The 18,665-nt window shown below is 37.4% G+C and overlaps 1 protein-coding gene across 1 annotated transcript in view; it reads left to right on the forward strand.

Moving 5' to 3' along the window:
- The window catches only part of LOC120631584 (visual system homeobox 2-like), a 168,778-nt gene that overhangs the window by 71,370 nt on the left and 78,743 nt on the right, over positions 1 to 18,665 (forward strand). The window contains exons 3-6 of the mRNA XM_039901221.1: positions 5,770 to 5,790; positions 16,736 to 16,826; positions 17,224 to 17,226; positions 17,783 to 17,906. Coding sequence (XP_039757155.1) covers positions 5,770 to 5,790; positions 16,736 to 16,826; positions 17,224 to 17,226; positions 17,783 to 17,906 — 239 coding nt within the window. The remainder of the gene's footprint in view (positions 1 to 5,769; positions 5,791 to 16,735; positions 16,827 to 17,223; positions 17,227 to 17,782; positions 17,907 to 18,665) is intronic.

Below are 18,665 nucleotides of genomic sequence, written 5' to 3' on the forward strand. Positions count from 1 at the left end.
AAAATTTTAGTGGATGTGAGTGCACAGCCGCTTTGAGTACTTTAATTGGGGTTTTGATTTTGACTGGCAAAAGAGATTTTTTAACTGAATTTGTTCTGACGAGGTTATTGAAAATGAAAAAGTTTTTTTGAACTTCAACATTACAACTTGTTTGTTACATACATTAGGTGAATATTGTTATAAGTCACAACAGAATAAAACGCTATAGTTACGAACTGGCGTGGAAATACGTAGATATGATAAATAATGTAGATACAACAAAGGACCATTTGAATAAGTTAGTAACCAATACATAAATACATAACTATAACGTAGTAGAATGAAGTGGCATAATAACAGAGTTTTAAGTTTGTCACATATAGGTAAGAACTAACAATGGTTGGGATTGTGTATAAATGACATCACTTATGTGATAATATAAGATCACGAAAATACAATAATAAAAGAAGTATCCTATTCGGTTTTCTTATGTACGATCATTACTACGTTATTTAGACAGATTTGCAAATTCTTTTTTGTTCGGAAGAAGAAGTCAAAATGGTTTCATTTAAATTTCATGTAGATCTGATGATGAGTTTCAGAGACAGATATCGAAAGTCTTTACAACAGCAAATCAACCGCGATTTCCGCTATCACATGACTATACATTGTTTAAGCAAACACACAACAAAACATCACGCATGTACCTCAAACAGGTAACGCAGATGTATTCAGAAAGTGTTAAAGAAAGAGTTAGCTTGTAATATCGTAAATTTCATTAAATAACATGGATATCTTAGTCAAGCACTGGCACCAAGAAGTCTATATAAATACATTACATTATAGGCTAATATTTTCCAAGCCCCGCATCGAATCTATTACGGAATGGACATCGGCTTCGCAGGAACAAGTTTTTACATCATTACGGGAACAACAATATCATTTTCAAAAAACGGTAGCGTTATCGAGCCCCCAGCGACTTCCCCCTTCCCCTCGAACTAGCGCCCCCGACCTCGTGCTCCGGGAGCTAGTGGAAAATTTCGCTATAACTCTGCTAATGATACAAATTTGCAATATTTTATCTATATTCCCTGGCTATGGCAATATAGCTGTGCGATCAATTTATAAAAAAAAATCACGTGAAGTATTTTAAGAAACAGGTAGTTTAAAGCAAAAAAATATAATAATATTAGTTTATAACAAAATAGTATTTGTACGACCGAACATTCCTTTTTATAAAGGAAAAGTAGATAAACAACCAACGTATTCCAAATAGTGAATCCTGCATATTTCTGCGAAATATACAGAAATCCAGAATGACTCCTGCGGGAATTTGGGAGCTAGCAATGCATTAGTTTTTTTTCAGTTCATGAATTTCTTAATTTCATCTCTCACAAGATAGGAAAGTGTTATGTACTATGTTAAATTATAAATTCTTAATGTTGGAAATAAGCAAGTTTTGCTAAGTTTCTAACCGACTTTCTCTCGGTTTCTTCACTATACAGTATACACAGACAGACTTGACATTTGGGGAGAGAGCTTACTTATTTCAAATAAATAATTTTGGAATTTTATAGAAAACTAGACTATCGATCTATAGACGGTATATCTGAAATACCTCATAATACTAATATATGCCTCTTTATATCATGTGTTTTCGAGGCATAAATGATTTCATCATAGAATAATCCACAGTTTTAATCAATATAAAACTGAGATTCAAAAATAAGTAGGCCAACCTACATAATATTCAAATGAAAAGCGATGCACCAGTTAAAAATGGTACTTCTGTACGCCATTAGTGTTTTTTTTATTACTCATTGCAAAAAATTAAGCTTCACAAACACCTGTTTTATAAAATGCAGGTATAGGTATATTGCCCATGAGTTGCTTGCTATTGGAATACATATACCTACAACCTACCTAATGTATATTTCTATTTTCCAATGATCTTATTAAAAATTACAGCTTGGTGTATCTAAGTGAGTGCATATCCTAGGGGCAGTGAAGAATTATTATTATAGGTTATGATAGATAAGTCTAAAATGTGAAATATCAAGATCGTCCAGAAGTTTCCCAACAGCTCTCAGACTCTCGCCCTCTACCCTCTCGCGCCGAGTGCGTATTACAGTAATCTCCTAACACGCCCGCAAATAATGTAATTGTGAACCTAAGATGTAACAAATTACGTAATAATATGTTTAGAGATTGCTGACACGTTTTGTTTAGAAACATGAAGAAAGCTTAAAAAGGGGATTTACCGCCATCTGCACCTTCTCGATTCTTCTAAGCAGAAATTTAGCCATGTCTCTATGCCTTAAGGTTAAGGTGTGGGTACCTACTCTGGTTTGAGTAGGTAGGTATATAGGTACGTTTTCCTACATCTGCTAAATACCTTTCTACTATGAATGGGAGCAAGTGGGTAAAACTTCGATTTCCCAATTCTTCATTTTAATCATTGCTTCGTTGCGCACGAATTGGGACCTATTTCTTAGAAAGTGAAACGAGCGAGCGGAAGCGGTTTTGCCCGTTAAATATTACAAAGAACTTTAAAATCTACGTCTTATCTAGTTTCTTTACATGACACTAATATAAATTTATTAAGCTTCTTTATAGCTGACTCTAAGGCTGATTTACGGTAGGTAAATGTAGCGCTAAGGATTTGTTTTTATTCAAAATAGTGACTTGTTTGTAACGAAACCTGTCATATATAAGAAATAATTAAGAAGAAGAATAGCGGTGACGCAATATCGCCACTCGCAATATGGGGCGTGTAATAAGGCGTATCATTGAGCCGACATTTCCAGCAGCTTCATCGGTACGGATACCAACAACACGCAACAATGACTGTAATTAAGGACAAGTGTTGCGCAAGCGCACACAGCGGCGCCGGGTAGGTATGTGTGCGTGCTAATTGAGTTATATTGTCTTAAATTACTAACAAATGATTACGTGCAGGGTCGCCATATAAGCAGCATAAATCCGACATACTAAGCGTTTACCTTACTTAAGATAGTTTTAAATTCGAAAATAAATTTAAAAGTATGCATTAGTCACGTGCGAACCCTGTTTTCTTGAGTAATTTATACAATTTTTAGTAAGCATGAAAATATTTTGATAAAGATTTAATTTAACAAACGTGTCTTGTAGAGAAGCATACACTTGGCACTTCTTGCCCAGTGGGCCCCAAATTGTAGCCTTACAACTGGCTTTTTTAAATTTCTTGCATTATATCGAACGCACCTAAGCAGATAATAGATCGGTATCGAATGAGGTGCAAACTTCTTTACTTTAATTTTTAAATTATTGTTTGTTTTCAATTTGCGGTTCATTCGAGATACAGATACACCCACTTACAGATAGATGAACTGACGGACGAGCAGTCGAAAAGTGGAGGCTTAGTAAAGGGTCCATTTGACACCCTTCGGATGGAACTATAAAAAGACTATCTGTTAGTCTTACATAACATAAAAGAGTAAAATAAGAACAAACAGAAATGTCCTCGTAAATCAAGAATGATGGCGTCTCTACCGAGCTGCGTAATTACTCCCATCATGAGCACGTAAAGTAAATAAGCGATAAGCTCGCACTTACCTCAAATAGATAATTTATTAACAAGTACTTGTGTCCTTAGTGGCAATCAGCGCCGTTTTACCATAACGCTGTGTGCGTTCGCTTGCGCAGAACAATTACTTCAAAACACATTCATTTAGTCTTATATAAACCTTAATTCAATTAATCGTAATTATAATATTACCAACTGTTGCTCATAACTTCGACTTGTTGTTGACTTGTTTTTGTTATAAAACAATAGCGTTTCTTCTATCTCATGGAACTAAATGAATTTAAGCATGAAGTGTCCTTGAACTTCCACTTTCAATTCTCGTCATATGAAATAACTCAATTATTACAAAAAAAAAATATCAAAAATCTTACACGCAGATCCATCGTTCCACACCGTTACATTTTTGGCTTTATATTGCAAACGTCCATGGATTCATCATGATCAATTAATTACCAATGAATTACAGGGCACGTGGCGGTCACTATGAGAAGGGTTTAGGAAGGATATTAGCAGATTTCCCACACCTTTGAAAAAATTATAGAGAACTCTCAGGCATGCAGGTTTCCTCACGATGTCTTCCTTCACCGTAAAATTAATTGATATTTATTAGCTAAAAACGCTCTCGAGCTGGGTGTATTTAATTTTAGCATTATCATCGCTCATCAACATATGAATCGCATGGAAGTCGCGGAAATTATGTGGGCAAAATAACTACACAATTATGAAGTGCTTAGTGAGTGAGTGAGTGGCCCAGTGTGAGTGGCCCAGTGCAAGTGGCACATTGTGTTGCGGAGCACAGGTTCACCTTCGGCTCGCGACAGACCGGCCGAGCGCAGCCGGGCGAGCCTGCGAGATCATAATATGGAGCGGGACAATCAGCGCTTTGTGCTGTTTTGCTCCATTTTCCTCACACCCGGCGTGTGAACGAAACGTGATCTGCGCAGCATCCCGATACTCCTTTTATTGTACCTTCACGTCGTGCGGTTGGGTTCAGTTATGTTAGGGTTTTAATGCTCTATTAGTTAGAATCAAACATGCGTACTATGTTCAACAAATACCTATCCGTAATTTTATACTAGGTACGTCACAAAGTTAGTTGTTGTACTGTACTGTGCTGGTAAACTGGTCTGCAAGAGAAAAAAACAGTGAATGCTGACGCTTTCTTTGTCATGATAATATATTTAAAGACTAGCTGGACCCCTTGGTGTCATCCGCAGTATATTAGTCTGCAAACGTACTTTAGGATAAAAAAAAATGCCGATTTCCAAGACTCAAAGTATTTTTTATTTGTTAGAAGACATATAATAAAAATATGATGCTACAATCAAATCTACTTATTAGTTTTGGGGTATTTTAGGGAATCCATACCTTTTGTTCAATTGCATGCCCTTTTTGTATTTCTAGTCCTGCTTTAAAATTTAAAATCCTTTTGAGCCTGAAGAATGGCAAACCCATAATAATAGTTCCATATGTACATGGGCACCTACGTGACACGAGAACCTGGGTTCGATTACCGGTCGGGAGTTGTTCATTTTCCTGTTACACCGTGCCTCGGAGAGCACGTTAAGCCGTCGGTGCCGGTTATCACCCATAGGATCATTAAACCTTAGACTTAACACTCACCAACATTGCAGCTGCTATGAGAGAAGAACTGTGTGCATAACATAAGGACGTTAATAGTTCTACAAAAATGAAGTACTATAACATGATTAACATTTTACTCAAAATCTGAACCTGAAACCTAAAAAAAGGTATCGCAAATCTAATAATTTTAGAAGGTAGCTTTTTACAAGTTATTTTTTGACATACACAATACCAGTAGGTACGAACGACAGCTTGTTTTGCCTTGAGAGCTCAGGCGGTGGCTATTATAGACTTTACAGACAGAACTGTGCGGCTAAGCTGTCCTGCGTTTTTTTACGATTAGAGGTAGGGGTAAATAAATGTACCCTCTCCAAGTAAATAGTGCCCTTAACTTTAACTGCAAGACTAAGAAATGAACAATAAAATAACTTTCATTCTCTGAGCTCATACATATTCTGTTGAATCTAATATCACAGTCTAAATAATGAGTTATTTACGTTACTACCTACTTTTTAATAAACTAGATATTATAGATTTTACATTCCTCTCTAGAATTTGATAGATGCAGTGGTAGCTACTACAACGTTCTACTACAGTGTACAATATTTTAATTTCATTTTTTTTGTTTGTTTCATGTAAAGCTGTGCGACAATTTTATTCAGGTAACGATTTTAATATACTAACTATTTTAATAACTTCAAGACACCGGATGCTTTTTAACATTTACAGATTAAAATATACTATTTAAGCTGCAAATACAAATTTTTCATTTGTGTTCATGAAAAATCTCGAGTAGGTATGGGCCTCGAATCATAATCCGAAAGCTCGCTTACAGAGAAGCTTTACGATGGACTATTATTCTATACATTAAATAATTGCTACGATTACATGTTTAAAAGACAAAACTCAAACTAAATTACGATATTCCGCTGCTAAATTTTTCATTATCTATTAGATAAGTATCTACCTATTATGTTAAATGTATGAACGCTTCATAAGTGATAAGGTCTACATGAATAAAACATTTTTGAATTTTTATTTAATTATTAAAACTTTATCGTCGGTTGAATTTACATGTGATAGAAACTTAGTTAATTGTTCAATTGGATGAATTACCTGATTCTTTTTCTCAATTGGCAGGTCAGATTAATTGGCTTTTATTTATGCACTCGTTTATTTATATCCAGAATCAAAAAGAGGCCAATTATTTTAGTCGCCAATATTTTCTTGTTTTTTAGTGTTCATATAAAAACATCTCGATCGATTTGAATTATAAGTTAAGGTTGTTTAGAAAAAAGAAATTCTCTTAATTTTCTTTTTTCCATTTTTAATAACCGTAAAATCAATAAAAGCAATAAATATTTCCACTGTACATTAAACAGACGGCATTCGGTTTGAGAAAATCTATTATTAAATTGTATGTGGTACGAAGTTCATTGGATCAGCTAGTTACAAAAATTTCCATCTTGATCTCAGATTGCACTACCGTCAGTTGTGTAATTACACGAGTGGCCAAAAAAAAAGGGTGAGAGAACCAATTTCTTTATTTCTCCGTAACTTGCCGGTCTGCCTCCACAGATATGTATCATCTCAGAATAATGAATCATTTTTCTGAGGGTATCTTTAAAATCTTTACACCTAAAAAAAAGGATTAGTCAAAGGAAATTGCTTATCTATTATTTTTTCTGAAAATTACTACACATTTTCAGATGTCAAAATTGGAGGAGAGTGCGGCAGTCGGGTTCTTAATTCAGGTTTAAAAAACATATGATAAACGGACAAAAAGGTTCGCTGAAATTGCCTAATCAAAACTGCCATCATAAGATAAATGCTAATTAGATATCTCTCGGGATTTCTTCCCAAAGCAAGCCTCAAGGGCTTGCTTGGGGTAGAAATAAGGATTTAAAAATAAGCAGCAAGAACACTCCGCCCAGACGTGCCGGGATAACGAAACGTAGCGTCCTTAGGAGCCGGCAAAGCGTGCAAGCAAATGTCTTTGTGACTAAGACGCAATTGGCTTGTTGTGGCTTGACGTATACATGTATAGCAACCTCTAATTGGACTCCCGAAGAAGCACGAAGATGCTTCACCTTCACGTTCACTTTAAAATTCACTCAAATTAATTTAATTAGGTACCTATTTTGTTTACTTTACGAAACTAAGGTGAGGTGCCAGAAGATTGTTTGGCTTGGATGAATAGATAATTTCTTAATTATCTCTGGTCTGGTGGGAGGCTTTGGCCGTAGTTAGTTACCATCTTACCGACTAAGACGTGCCGCTAAGCGATTTAGTGTTCCGGTGCGACGCGATGTCGCGTAGACACCGATTAGGGGTATGACTACCATACTCCTTCTCATATATCTTAGACTGCATCATCACTAATGAGTGTACGGTTTATGACCGTATCAAATAATAAAATAATTGTTTATTCATATTGATCTATTAGAATAAACTCCCAGGTACCGATAATAAGTAATTGAATGATAATACAATGATTCAAGAACTGTCTGTTAGAGTGATACGTACCTACTATGTTAGCGACTCGCAGACAAATAATACTTTTAAAAATATATTATGTTGGATTTTAAGTTAACTCGGTATCAACTTTGTCGATATCGATGTCACAATTATTGGTTCGTAAACTATGAAAATCTTCCCCCCTCCGTGCTCATTAGTAACGCACCCGCGACTTTGCTTCGGATTCCTTTAAATTATTATATCAGTACTTACTTACCTGTCTTCATGAGCTACTGAAAGCTAAGTAGGTAAATGCCGTTACGATATATTTAATCGAATATTTTAGAATTATTTCACTAGCCTTATATTCTTTATTAAGCCTATCGATTGAAAACCTTTTTTTTATATTAATAGCGGGCAAACGAGCAAGTGGGTCACCCGATGTTAAGTGATCACCGCCGTCCATAAACATCTGCAGCACCAGAGGAGCCACCGATGCGTTGCCAGTTTTTATATAGATATGAAAAAAAAAATTAAATAGATTATTATTTAATTGGAATGTGAGCTTTCCATCATATTTGAATTTTCTAAATCGACCGCCTAATGATTTAGAAGGAATCTATAGAAAAAAACGTTCTACCAACTCTTAGGTGAACGGATGAGGTTTGCCTAGGAATGTCTTTAGATTAGGCGTTACTTAGGTATTTAGGCATTGCCTCGTTCATCGTTAGTGAAAACATAATTGTTGATTAGTGGGCCACGTGGCACTGACACACAATTATAGTAAAGTTTTCATTGATTGTGGGTCATATGATGCATAATTCCAAAGTTTTAATTGTGGTAGGCCTCAAGTAGCCACCATCTTGTTAGATTGTAAGCATTGGCCAGGAAATTAGAATGCCTTGCTATATTGCGTATAAAAATAAAACTATTTTTGTTCTATATACGGCGTCCCTAGAACAGGTTTTTTAATGTCCTGGTCTGGTTTTATACAATAAACTTATATCATTATATATAACATATTGACATAGCCTCATTTGAGCAGAACATTAGGTAAGTCCTCTTCTCTCATATTATAAGTAAACGAGACTGCCGAGCAGTGAAATATTAATAATCTCAAAATTATATGACTTTGATTATCAAGTCAAGATTATCAAGAGTATTTGAATTCCTCCATCCCCGGACAAACGCGAACGTACTCTGCTGTACCAGAAGGGTCGCGAAGGCTTCGGCAAATCAAATAACTGCTCGATCTCTCGATCGCGGAATTGGCTCACGTGCCACGTACTAATTGCGCGCCGGGGGCGTTTCATAGAACCGATTTAAAATCCTCGTCGCGTGTAATCTGTTGCAAATTACCAGATGGTTAACACAGGTGGCTCGAGCACGAGACGTACCTTAAGTATACAGTTACATAACCTGATCATTTCAAACATCCTTCATAGAATTGAATCACAAATCTGGCAATTGTTGTTTCTATTATATAAACAGCGAGCACACGGGCTCGAGATCACGAGCTCATCATCACGAGATCTGATGATAAGTCGCCCATGAACATCAATAGGCCCTAAGCTAAGTTTAAGTTCCGAAGAGTTGTTTGCATTGATACCTTCCTTGTTCTCTTCCTTCAAGGGACATACTCCGGCCAAAATCTACATGAGTGCAGCCGCTTTTACATAAGTTTAACCTCTAAAATACAAATGTTTTTTTAAAGTAATAATTGACGGAGCAAACAGATGGCCCACTTGATGGTAAGTGGAAAACCATCGCTTATATACAGGGTAACTGCAAGCAGGGCATGCGAGGAACTCATCCTGCAACGTGCCGCCCTGTGTCCACCGACCTGGGGCGTAGGTGTTAAACTTACTGGAACACCGCATTGCGACAATGTTGCGGCAGAAATAAGCATGGTGGTAGTAGGTACTTCTCCGGAGAAGCTCCGTCACAAAAAGTTCAACTACTATCAAAAGTATCCTGTAAGTGCTATGCTTAACTCTTGCGAGTAATTTGTAGTGTAGAAGTTCCGTCTCGTATCTCCGAAGAACTTCATGAGATCTCAATTCAATTTTAGAAGGACCTTCTTCTAGAATACTATCACATAAACAAACTTAATAGACCATTGGTCGACTTAATTACTACAAGTTCAGGAGCTGGTAGAAAGCCTCTAATTATAATGTTAGGAAACTCATAGCCTGGAGTTGCCTTTTAAAAAAAAATATTGGTGAAACGTATATCGGCGTATCTTACTAAGGCATTACCTTATCTGTCGTCTGTAAAAACGATCATATTAAATATCCGTTAGTGCGATTGGCTCTTTGCGGCATTTCCTTGAAACCTACCCTCCTTCCCCGAGACGCCTTCAAACCATAACTAACACAGTTATTGGCTGCATTGCTTTGCCCATTTTAACGGATTAATTATTCAGAAAGTGTACCTACTAGATTCATCAACGTTAAAATAATACTGCGCTTATCGATGTCAGTAAGCCACCCGGATAAGATTCAGCCTTTTGTTTTAATATAAAAATCAAAGATAACGACGGTAAAGTACCTTGTGACTATAGGTCAGCATGTGTTCAGCAGTCACTAATAGAGTTCTGACAGAACAGAACTAGATGGCGCCACCAAAATCATGCATCGCGCTAGCGAAGTGTTCACGAAGAATGTCTATATATACAACTTCCAAAAATGAATGTTCGGAACTCGGTCTCTGAGCACGATTACCCGCTCGGAGGAAGATCTTCCTATTGTTATGGTCGAGCGTATCACCATAGCTACCGTACACTTATTTCTGCCGCAAAGCTAGCTGCATTGCTGTGTCCCGGTCTGTTATTATTTTCGACGACCTCCCTGGCGCAGCGGTGAATCCTGTTGTTTTAACTCGAAGGTCGCGGGTTCGGTTCTGCTGGAAGGCTTTGGCCGTGGCTAGTTTTCACCCTACCAACAAAGTCGTGTACCCCCATACTCCCTAACAGGTTAGCCCACTACCATCTTAGACTGCATCTTCGCTTACCACCAGGTGAGACTGCAGTCAAGGGCTAACTTGTAGAGGTATAAAAAATGACACATGAAGCTCAACACGTCGGTACGCCTCAGGTTGAGGGACAAAAAATGACACTTGGTAGGAAGCACGAAATTAAGACCTCACAAAAACCGTTTTCACGATTAATATTGAAGCATCAAAAACCACTCCACGTTAGTAGAGTTGCTTGAAAAGGCGGTTAGTCATTTTATACCATTTAGCAGTTGACAGTAATGGTTACACTTACCTGTAATGTTCTAAACGTTCACCATAATATAGGAAAATGGGAAGAAGTTTCTAAGCTGCAATATTCCACGGGTTTGAAGTGAGACGTGCGCGGAGCGTTTTCACTTTTTTTGGACACAATGCACTGCAAACAATAATCGCTGAATGAGCATTCTGTATGTGTGTATTTGCGAAGTTTTGCGTTGAGACGCTGATTTTCCATTTACCATCAGGTGGGCAACTGCCTGGGCTTTCATATAAATACTTGCCGAAGACGTGGATTAGGGCTCGCTCACCAGTCCTTATAGCTAAACTCCTAGACGAGCTCGTTTGCATCGCTTACCCAACTCTAGATTTGCTTAGCTCGCACACCCAGCGAATGCTCATAATGCGAATGGAAAGACAAGCCGTCTTTTAGCAAACTTATTTTATGCCAGGGCTGTCAATCGAAATTTTCTTCCTTTCACGATTTTCTTCGATTTGTTTTCTAAAAGAACAAAAAAAAACACAGAAATTTGCATTTTGGTTAAGCAATATACCTTAACGCAACACAAAACATACATAGCATACCTCGACCCGGGACATTCCCGCGCACACGGAGCTAATAGAAGCTAATAAAACAGATTTTCATTTCCGTGCAATTTGCACATCTCTCGGCTCATCTTAGGCTGGGCCCGCGTCGACGCGGCTAAACGCAATCTTCCGCTGATCTCGCGAAAATTGCCAATTGCCGGCGCGGCGCCACTCACTCCAATTGGCCCAATATATGCGATCAGCGCGCCTCGGCGCCTCTATACGATATATTTATTATATTTACAACACGAGATTGCCTCTATTTGACAGCTTTATGTGGCAATTTCTGCAGCTTCCGTAAATCTTATACTTAGTCCCTGGTCCTAACTTTGACTCTAAAAAAGCTCAGCCAATAAGCACCCTACAGACAACTATGCTCGTAGTATCCTATCAAATTACAAATAAAAAGGTCACTGTTATAACATGGCTCTACGAATTCTCAATAATTAAGTTCTTTTAGAAGCAGGCTTGATATTGGACATTTTACCTATGAATTTTGGGTGAAGAAAACATAATACGTTTAGAAAACTCTATTTCAACTTCCTATCGTTAACGGTTACCGTTTTACAATTCCACTATAATTATATATACTTCATTCAATTTTATTAAATTTTAACCTTTCCAAATAAAATCATTGTTAAATTAACTCCGTGCAGAAAAAATATTAAATCACCAAAAAAACAAACAAAAACGAATATTTCTCAATTTCTCCTTTTCGAAGTCTTATAGTAAATCTGTTTAAAATATCACGGACCGACAATTACGGAAAACGTAACACGAAAACCAATGGATAATATATGCGACACCACGGAATCCCACTACAATGTAATATACACATTAAGGTAACGTAGTAGGGCTCAAATTCTTTTGGGATGTTGGCTTTTCAATTGGAGGACCCTCCCTAAGGCCGAAGAGTGAAAAATATGACTCTCGTGGAAGGAAAGCTACTTCTAGTGGAGAGCGCACTGCCTTTTACAATATTGTTACACGCAACCAACTCGCTGAGACCACCCCGAGAGGCTGTTCAGCCATTGGATGCATTGTTTGTTTAATTTCGAGATCAGTTTTCTATGATTCTCAACGGGAGAGCAGGTCTAATACTTTCGAGAGTCTCTCACTATTCCCTCGTGGGGTTTATGATTGACTTGTTGTGAATATGGATGTGGAGTGTGACCTATTATAGTCGTAAAAAAGTAATAGGCCCGTTTTGACATTTGTCATCGCGACGTTACTAGTTATGGAACCATAAGACTCGGTACTCGATACTCACGATAAATCAATTCAAGTTTGTATCAGTACTTGATTGATATTATTATGTATTGTAAAGTGTTCGTTCGTTAAAAGTATTCCTTTAACTCACAACCAATTCGCGTGACTGGCTGTTGATTATACGTCCACTTTTCAACATGTTGAAACAGAGTTCGTACTATATAACAACAAACACAAAAATTGAGTCAAATCAGTATGTTTAAATCAATATCCAAAGTAGAAGAGCAAAAGTTAACGTAATAGTAAACAGTATATATCAAACTTAAACGAGCGCACAGTCAACTTTACAAGATGGGGAACGAAAAACTACGCAGTGCGGGCGGGGACGCTTCAGTCATGTGCCGCTTGGTCAGATACATCAACTCAGACTCATTATTTAGAACCCAGTGTCGTTAATTCAAAATTTTATTTGCGGCTTTGAGAACCAAGCGCGGCGGCTTTCAATATTCAGTAAAAAATGGTTACAACTCTAGAATAAAAAAAAAAGACTGAGAACGTAACTGTTTTCGAAACGTTTCCCAACAATTATAAATTGCATGCTACTATAAAGTAAGCGCAAATAGAATACTCGCGATATATTCTTTCATATTATTTAATGTCCCAAAAAAATTTACGTATTTTTTAAAACACTGTGTGTAATTGATTTTTATTTTATTGTTTCTTTCAGTTTTGTTCCAAGTTACATTCTATTGTCTTGCACAAATGTCAAAACGGGCCTATTACATTTTTACGACTATAGTATGTGAATTTTTGGAACGTCTAGAGACAATAAAAGACTTCTTAAGAGTTGAAATCAGATAAGTCTTTTCCACATTACGAAGTTGCAGATACCTGCTAGCAAATCCTAAATAGGCCTTCGCTGCTTTACACGATTTGGTGAAGATTCCAAATAACCATTAAATTTACAAGTTTTCAATATTTTAACGTAACTAGCTTGCATTTTTAAAGGAAAATTAAGCATGGTATGCATCGTTTAATGTTTGTTTCATTTTATTTGATTGATGAACAAGAAATATACCTGTAAGCAGCATTAACAAAAGTGTGTGTTTTTACGCCTTTGGTTGCCTGGAAGAACTCGCTATGTAGGATAAGGCCGCCAAATTGTACTCTCTTGCTCTATGTGTATATATCTTTAACTACTTTTTTTCTTTGGTGTACAATAAAAGCGTATTCATTTATCGTTCATGTTTGAAATCACAGGTTTTACTTCTTAGTTATACCAACGTAAAAGTGTATTTAATTAAACGTCAAAGAAAGTTCCCTTAGGACCACTTTTTCGATCGTTAGATGACTGAGGTATATATTTCATAGATTTCTGAATGAGTGAAGTCATTAGAAGATTATATGGCGATTGAAAATGCGGCCCTCAGTAAGTTGAGCTTCCAATAAGATGTTGTTGGAAGCTCGCACAGAAACAGTGTATACAGTAGATACAGACAAAGGAAAGGCGGTCAAGGCGCGATCACGAGGCGCGGCGGCGGCGTGTCCAATCGATTGGCCGGGAACGTTGATTGGCCCCAGCTATACGGCTGCTTATACAGAAAGATAGCGGCCTTCCACGGCCACTCGCGCAGCGCCGACACATCGATTTACAACATCACCAATACTATCAAAGCGGCTTCATTAATTAGTTCTACAGTTCGCGTGATAGCCTACTTGGCTTCGGCTCCCTTTTCGACCTATAACTTTTAAGAGTCATGTGCGTTTTTAATTTAAGCAATTATTAACGGTAAAGGAAAAACTACAGAAACTACACAAAAACTACACCGCAGCTAGTTAAAAGATCACGTAAAAATATGACAGAGTTCGAAACAAATTGGTACACACTGAAGAAAAACTCCCTGATTACCATTTTTCATCATCATCGTCATCATCCTGTTTTCGTCTCACTGCTGGATACATGCCTCCTAGGAGAGACGGTTAAGAGCGCCTTAAACTATTATAGTCACGAGCAAGTCATAATCAGAGGGACTGACGGCTTAGCGAGCTCTTTGAGGCACGGGGTTGACACTGCCAATTTCCTAACTCCGGACTGGTAAAGGAAATACTTTAACAGAAATTTTCCAATACCTAACATTACTTGGCCGATCCGGGATTCGAAATTAGGACCTCGTGGTCCGTAGTTGAACATGCTAGCCACTAGACGGTTATTTATTCATTACTAATCCAACAGAGTTCCAAATTATTTTAATAACGGGTTTAACTTAATACTTAGGCCAAATCTAGATTACAAATCTATGACATTAATTTATGCACATAAATATACAAAATAATCAGTTACGATATTCCGCATGTGTGTGTGCGTGTTGATTAATGTAAAGGCTTAACTAATTTTATTGATGTCATGGCATTTATTATCTCTCGCGATACAGTTTAGTTATTTCATTCTTTAATCGTGTTTATAATGGAATATATGAAGATTTTAATCAAATTTATTGTTTTACAAGACAGTTGTACTACCTTTTATGGTTATTATGAGTCCACTCTGTTGGTGATACTGATCATATATTGTGATAAGTTAGTACAAACATTCCCATTAACAGTCCCGTAAGTACAGTTAAAAGTTCACGCCTTTGTGCTAATCGCAGCAAAACAAATATGTTGCAGCACGTGGCTTGACCTTCCACTAACCAGCAACATTTCACCCTTTCCTAACTAATCCATTTGCGATTCGCCACGCATTCTGTCGGCCGGCCCGACAAACATACCGCTCGGCCTTCGTTCACCTTATACATTACTCGCTTCTCACATGAGGTGCCTTGGTGTTGATAGTAAAAGAGTAATGTATGCTATACGAATGTGTCTTAGTTGGGACTACCATCTTTGTCATATTTTTTTCAGGACACAGTCTTATAATTAAGCATATTAAAGAATAATTTTTAATTATAAAACGTGTAAATGAAACCCGAAATAATACTGTAGAGGCTTCATGACACCTAATCAAATCACCTTAGGTGTCGCGTAGGGACGGTACGTCATGCGCATGTCGGTCTTTTATTGAGATGTCATAAGTAAACACTTAAAAGGTTTAGAATCCGTTTACATGAAAAAATAAATACTTATACATCTTTTGATTTAATATTATTACAGGGTGATTTCTGAAATATACTTATGCACCCTTCAACAGTATTTCGTAATTCCGTCACGCGTTGTATAAATAGATTTTCATTAGTTACTTACTAATAAAACTAAAGTTTAAGATTATAGTAAATAAATAAATAAATATATTACGACAACACAAACATCGCCATCTAGCCCCAAAGTAAGCGTAGCTTGTGTTATGGGTACTAAGTTAATAGTAATCTATTGCACTGATTCTAACGGATCACAAAACAATTATCTACTTTAACAATTAGGTACTTGAATAAACAGGACGATCGCAAATTTTCCGTAGGTATTAAGACTATCCAGGTATTCTACCGGCCCTGGTCACAGCACCCTCGGGTCCATAAGGCAACCGCTCTAAATTTAATAATTCATTGTCGTATTCATTGGCGCCAAATTCAATTACCCGGCGCCCGGAGGGAGTTCCCCCTCGCCCCCGCCCGCCCCGCTGGCGCCCCCCGGCACCCGGCGCTGATCTATTCTATTAACCCGCCGCACGCCTGTTTACTAATTCATTTGGCAATCACATTCGGTAATTATGTGACAATCCCCGAGCGTGTCGTGCGATAAGCCGTCCCTGGATTACGGTCGGGGATGTCGATAAGTGACTTGTTGGTTGTTGGAAGCATTCGACAATGTTTGGACTTTATACAAGTGCTTCGGTCTGGTCTGTTTGTTTCGACCAATAAGAGTTCAATTCCCGGGTCAGGCCAAAAATATTCGGTATTGGGGGTTTCTGCCAACAAAATATCGCTCTAGGGTTTGATTCATGTATCATGCGACGAATTATAAGGCTGTTCTGGCAACAAAGTATAAAACTAGACCGTTAAAACATTGAATTTTTCTTTGCTGTGAGAGAAGAGGCATGTAGTCTGTATTGGTAGTACTGAATATGATGATGAACGATTCCAAATATATATTAGTCTTGTAACAATATATTGTCTTTTTTTGCGGCAGGCGTGTCATCATTAGAAGCAGCAAAAGACTTCACAGTCGACGGCCTCACCGGCTACAATGGCAAGAAGAAGAAGAAAAAACGCAGACATAGGTAACCGTCCTTATTATTTGAACAAAAGCTAGAGAATTATGCCACCTATTAATATTACAACTAGGTATATTGATTGTCCTTCAATTCACACCAATAAGCAAAAATCGAAACCATTCCAATATGTATGATACCTTAAAACTAAATTCTTCAGACACATTAACTTAGATGGAATACAAAACTGCAGTGAGTCCTATCTTTTTCTAAGACATCTAACTTTTTGGATAGAATGGATACATTGGCTGTGCAGAAATCTACGGGATATGTCGTGTTGGTAAATTTTCTTAAAACTTTTTCTACTACTGCTCTTTTCTATACTTACTAATACACATATTAAACACATAATTCAAACGAAGAAATCTAACTTGCTCAGTCGGATTTCCTTGATCCTTATTAGAAGCAGGTGGATATAATCTATTAACGCATATAAATCACGCCCTATCAGTGCTATAGAATCTTTTGACTCAAAACTCAAACGACTAGTGAAAATAGTAATTCCTATTACTGATTAGTGCAAATACAGATATATTGTTTGGTGGTTTGATGTTGTGGGCTGGTTTTACGCTGCCCGGCTGACACGGTGCAGCTAACGTTACCAAAGGAGTTGGGCAAACCTCCACCGAACAAATTTGGTAAACTGCTTCACTACGGACTGACACCTGACGAAGAGGTCGTGAGTGTAAATTTAATATAAAAGTCCATATATTGAAGCTTAAACCTTATGCTGAAAAACTAACTATTTTTAATTACAATGCTGTCCATAATGCATAAGTTAGTAGCCTGTTCTCCGATCGAAGGCGGAAACTAGCCCACTACGTCGCAGGGTGTCCCGTTCCTGACAGGTTTTATGGTGCTCTTGGATGATGTGGTTAATTTTTGAGACCTACCCTGATGTAACAAACATCTAGATTTGCCTATGTTATCCATGTCTACCCATCTGCGTTCTGTTTCTGTGGCAGGACGATCTTCACATCCTACCAGCTGGACGAGCTCGAGAAGGCTTTCAAGGACGCGCACTATCCCGACGTATACGCCAGAGAAATGCTATCACTAAAGACCGACCTCCCGGAAGATAGGATACAAGTAAGTGCCTATTATAAGAAAAAGTTGTATATTAATGTTATTTGTTGTCTAAACTGGGTTGCCTTTTGAAAGTGCATTTTGGTCAATCTATGAAGTGACATTTGAATGCTAACTCATACCAGTTTAGCAGCAAGCTTCTAAGGAGCTTCTAACTTGACAATTCAAGAGGATTACGGTGATTAACCTAAAAAGTTATAACCTCTGCGGGAATAAGAGTCTACATCCTATTTGGTAAAAAAAAACGAGTTTTATAAATTAAACAATAATACTAACCTGTAAGCTACATAGCTCCTTATGTACTACCACATGTGTCAAAAAGGTTTGTAGTCTCAGAATTCTGTGCAACCAGATATTAATTTTCAATGCTTTATTAATACCAATGATGAAGAGGATTCGTTTATAACGAAGGGATGTATTTCGATACACCATTCTTTAATAGCCTATCGCGTGGACTTAGTGCTTGGATGTCGACTCTACATACCCATACATGATAGAACCAAGGCATCTTCAATAAACGCTTAACGCTGCAAAAGCTTCTTACCTCGGTTCGATCGTTCATGAACAACTACTCCCATTTTTATGATTCTGCAATATATCCGATTGATGCATATGGCTGCATCAGCACTTACTTTAAGGTTAGTGGAGTCAAGGGCACATTTACATATTAAACATATTTTTAAAAAAGTAAGAAAAATAAATATCGATTGGCATCCTACGCTGAGCCTACAACTGCTTACGGGACGTGCAATGCGCATTGTG

The sequence above is a fragment of the Pararge aegeria genome, chromosome 18 (genome assembly GCF_905163445.1).
Source record: "Pararge aegeria chromosome 18, ilParAegt1.1, whole genome shotgun sequence".
NCBI lineage: Eukaryota > Metazoa > Arthropoda > Insecta > Lepidoptera > Nymphalidae > Pararge > Pararge aegeria.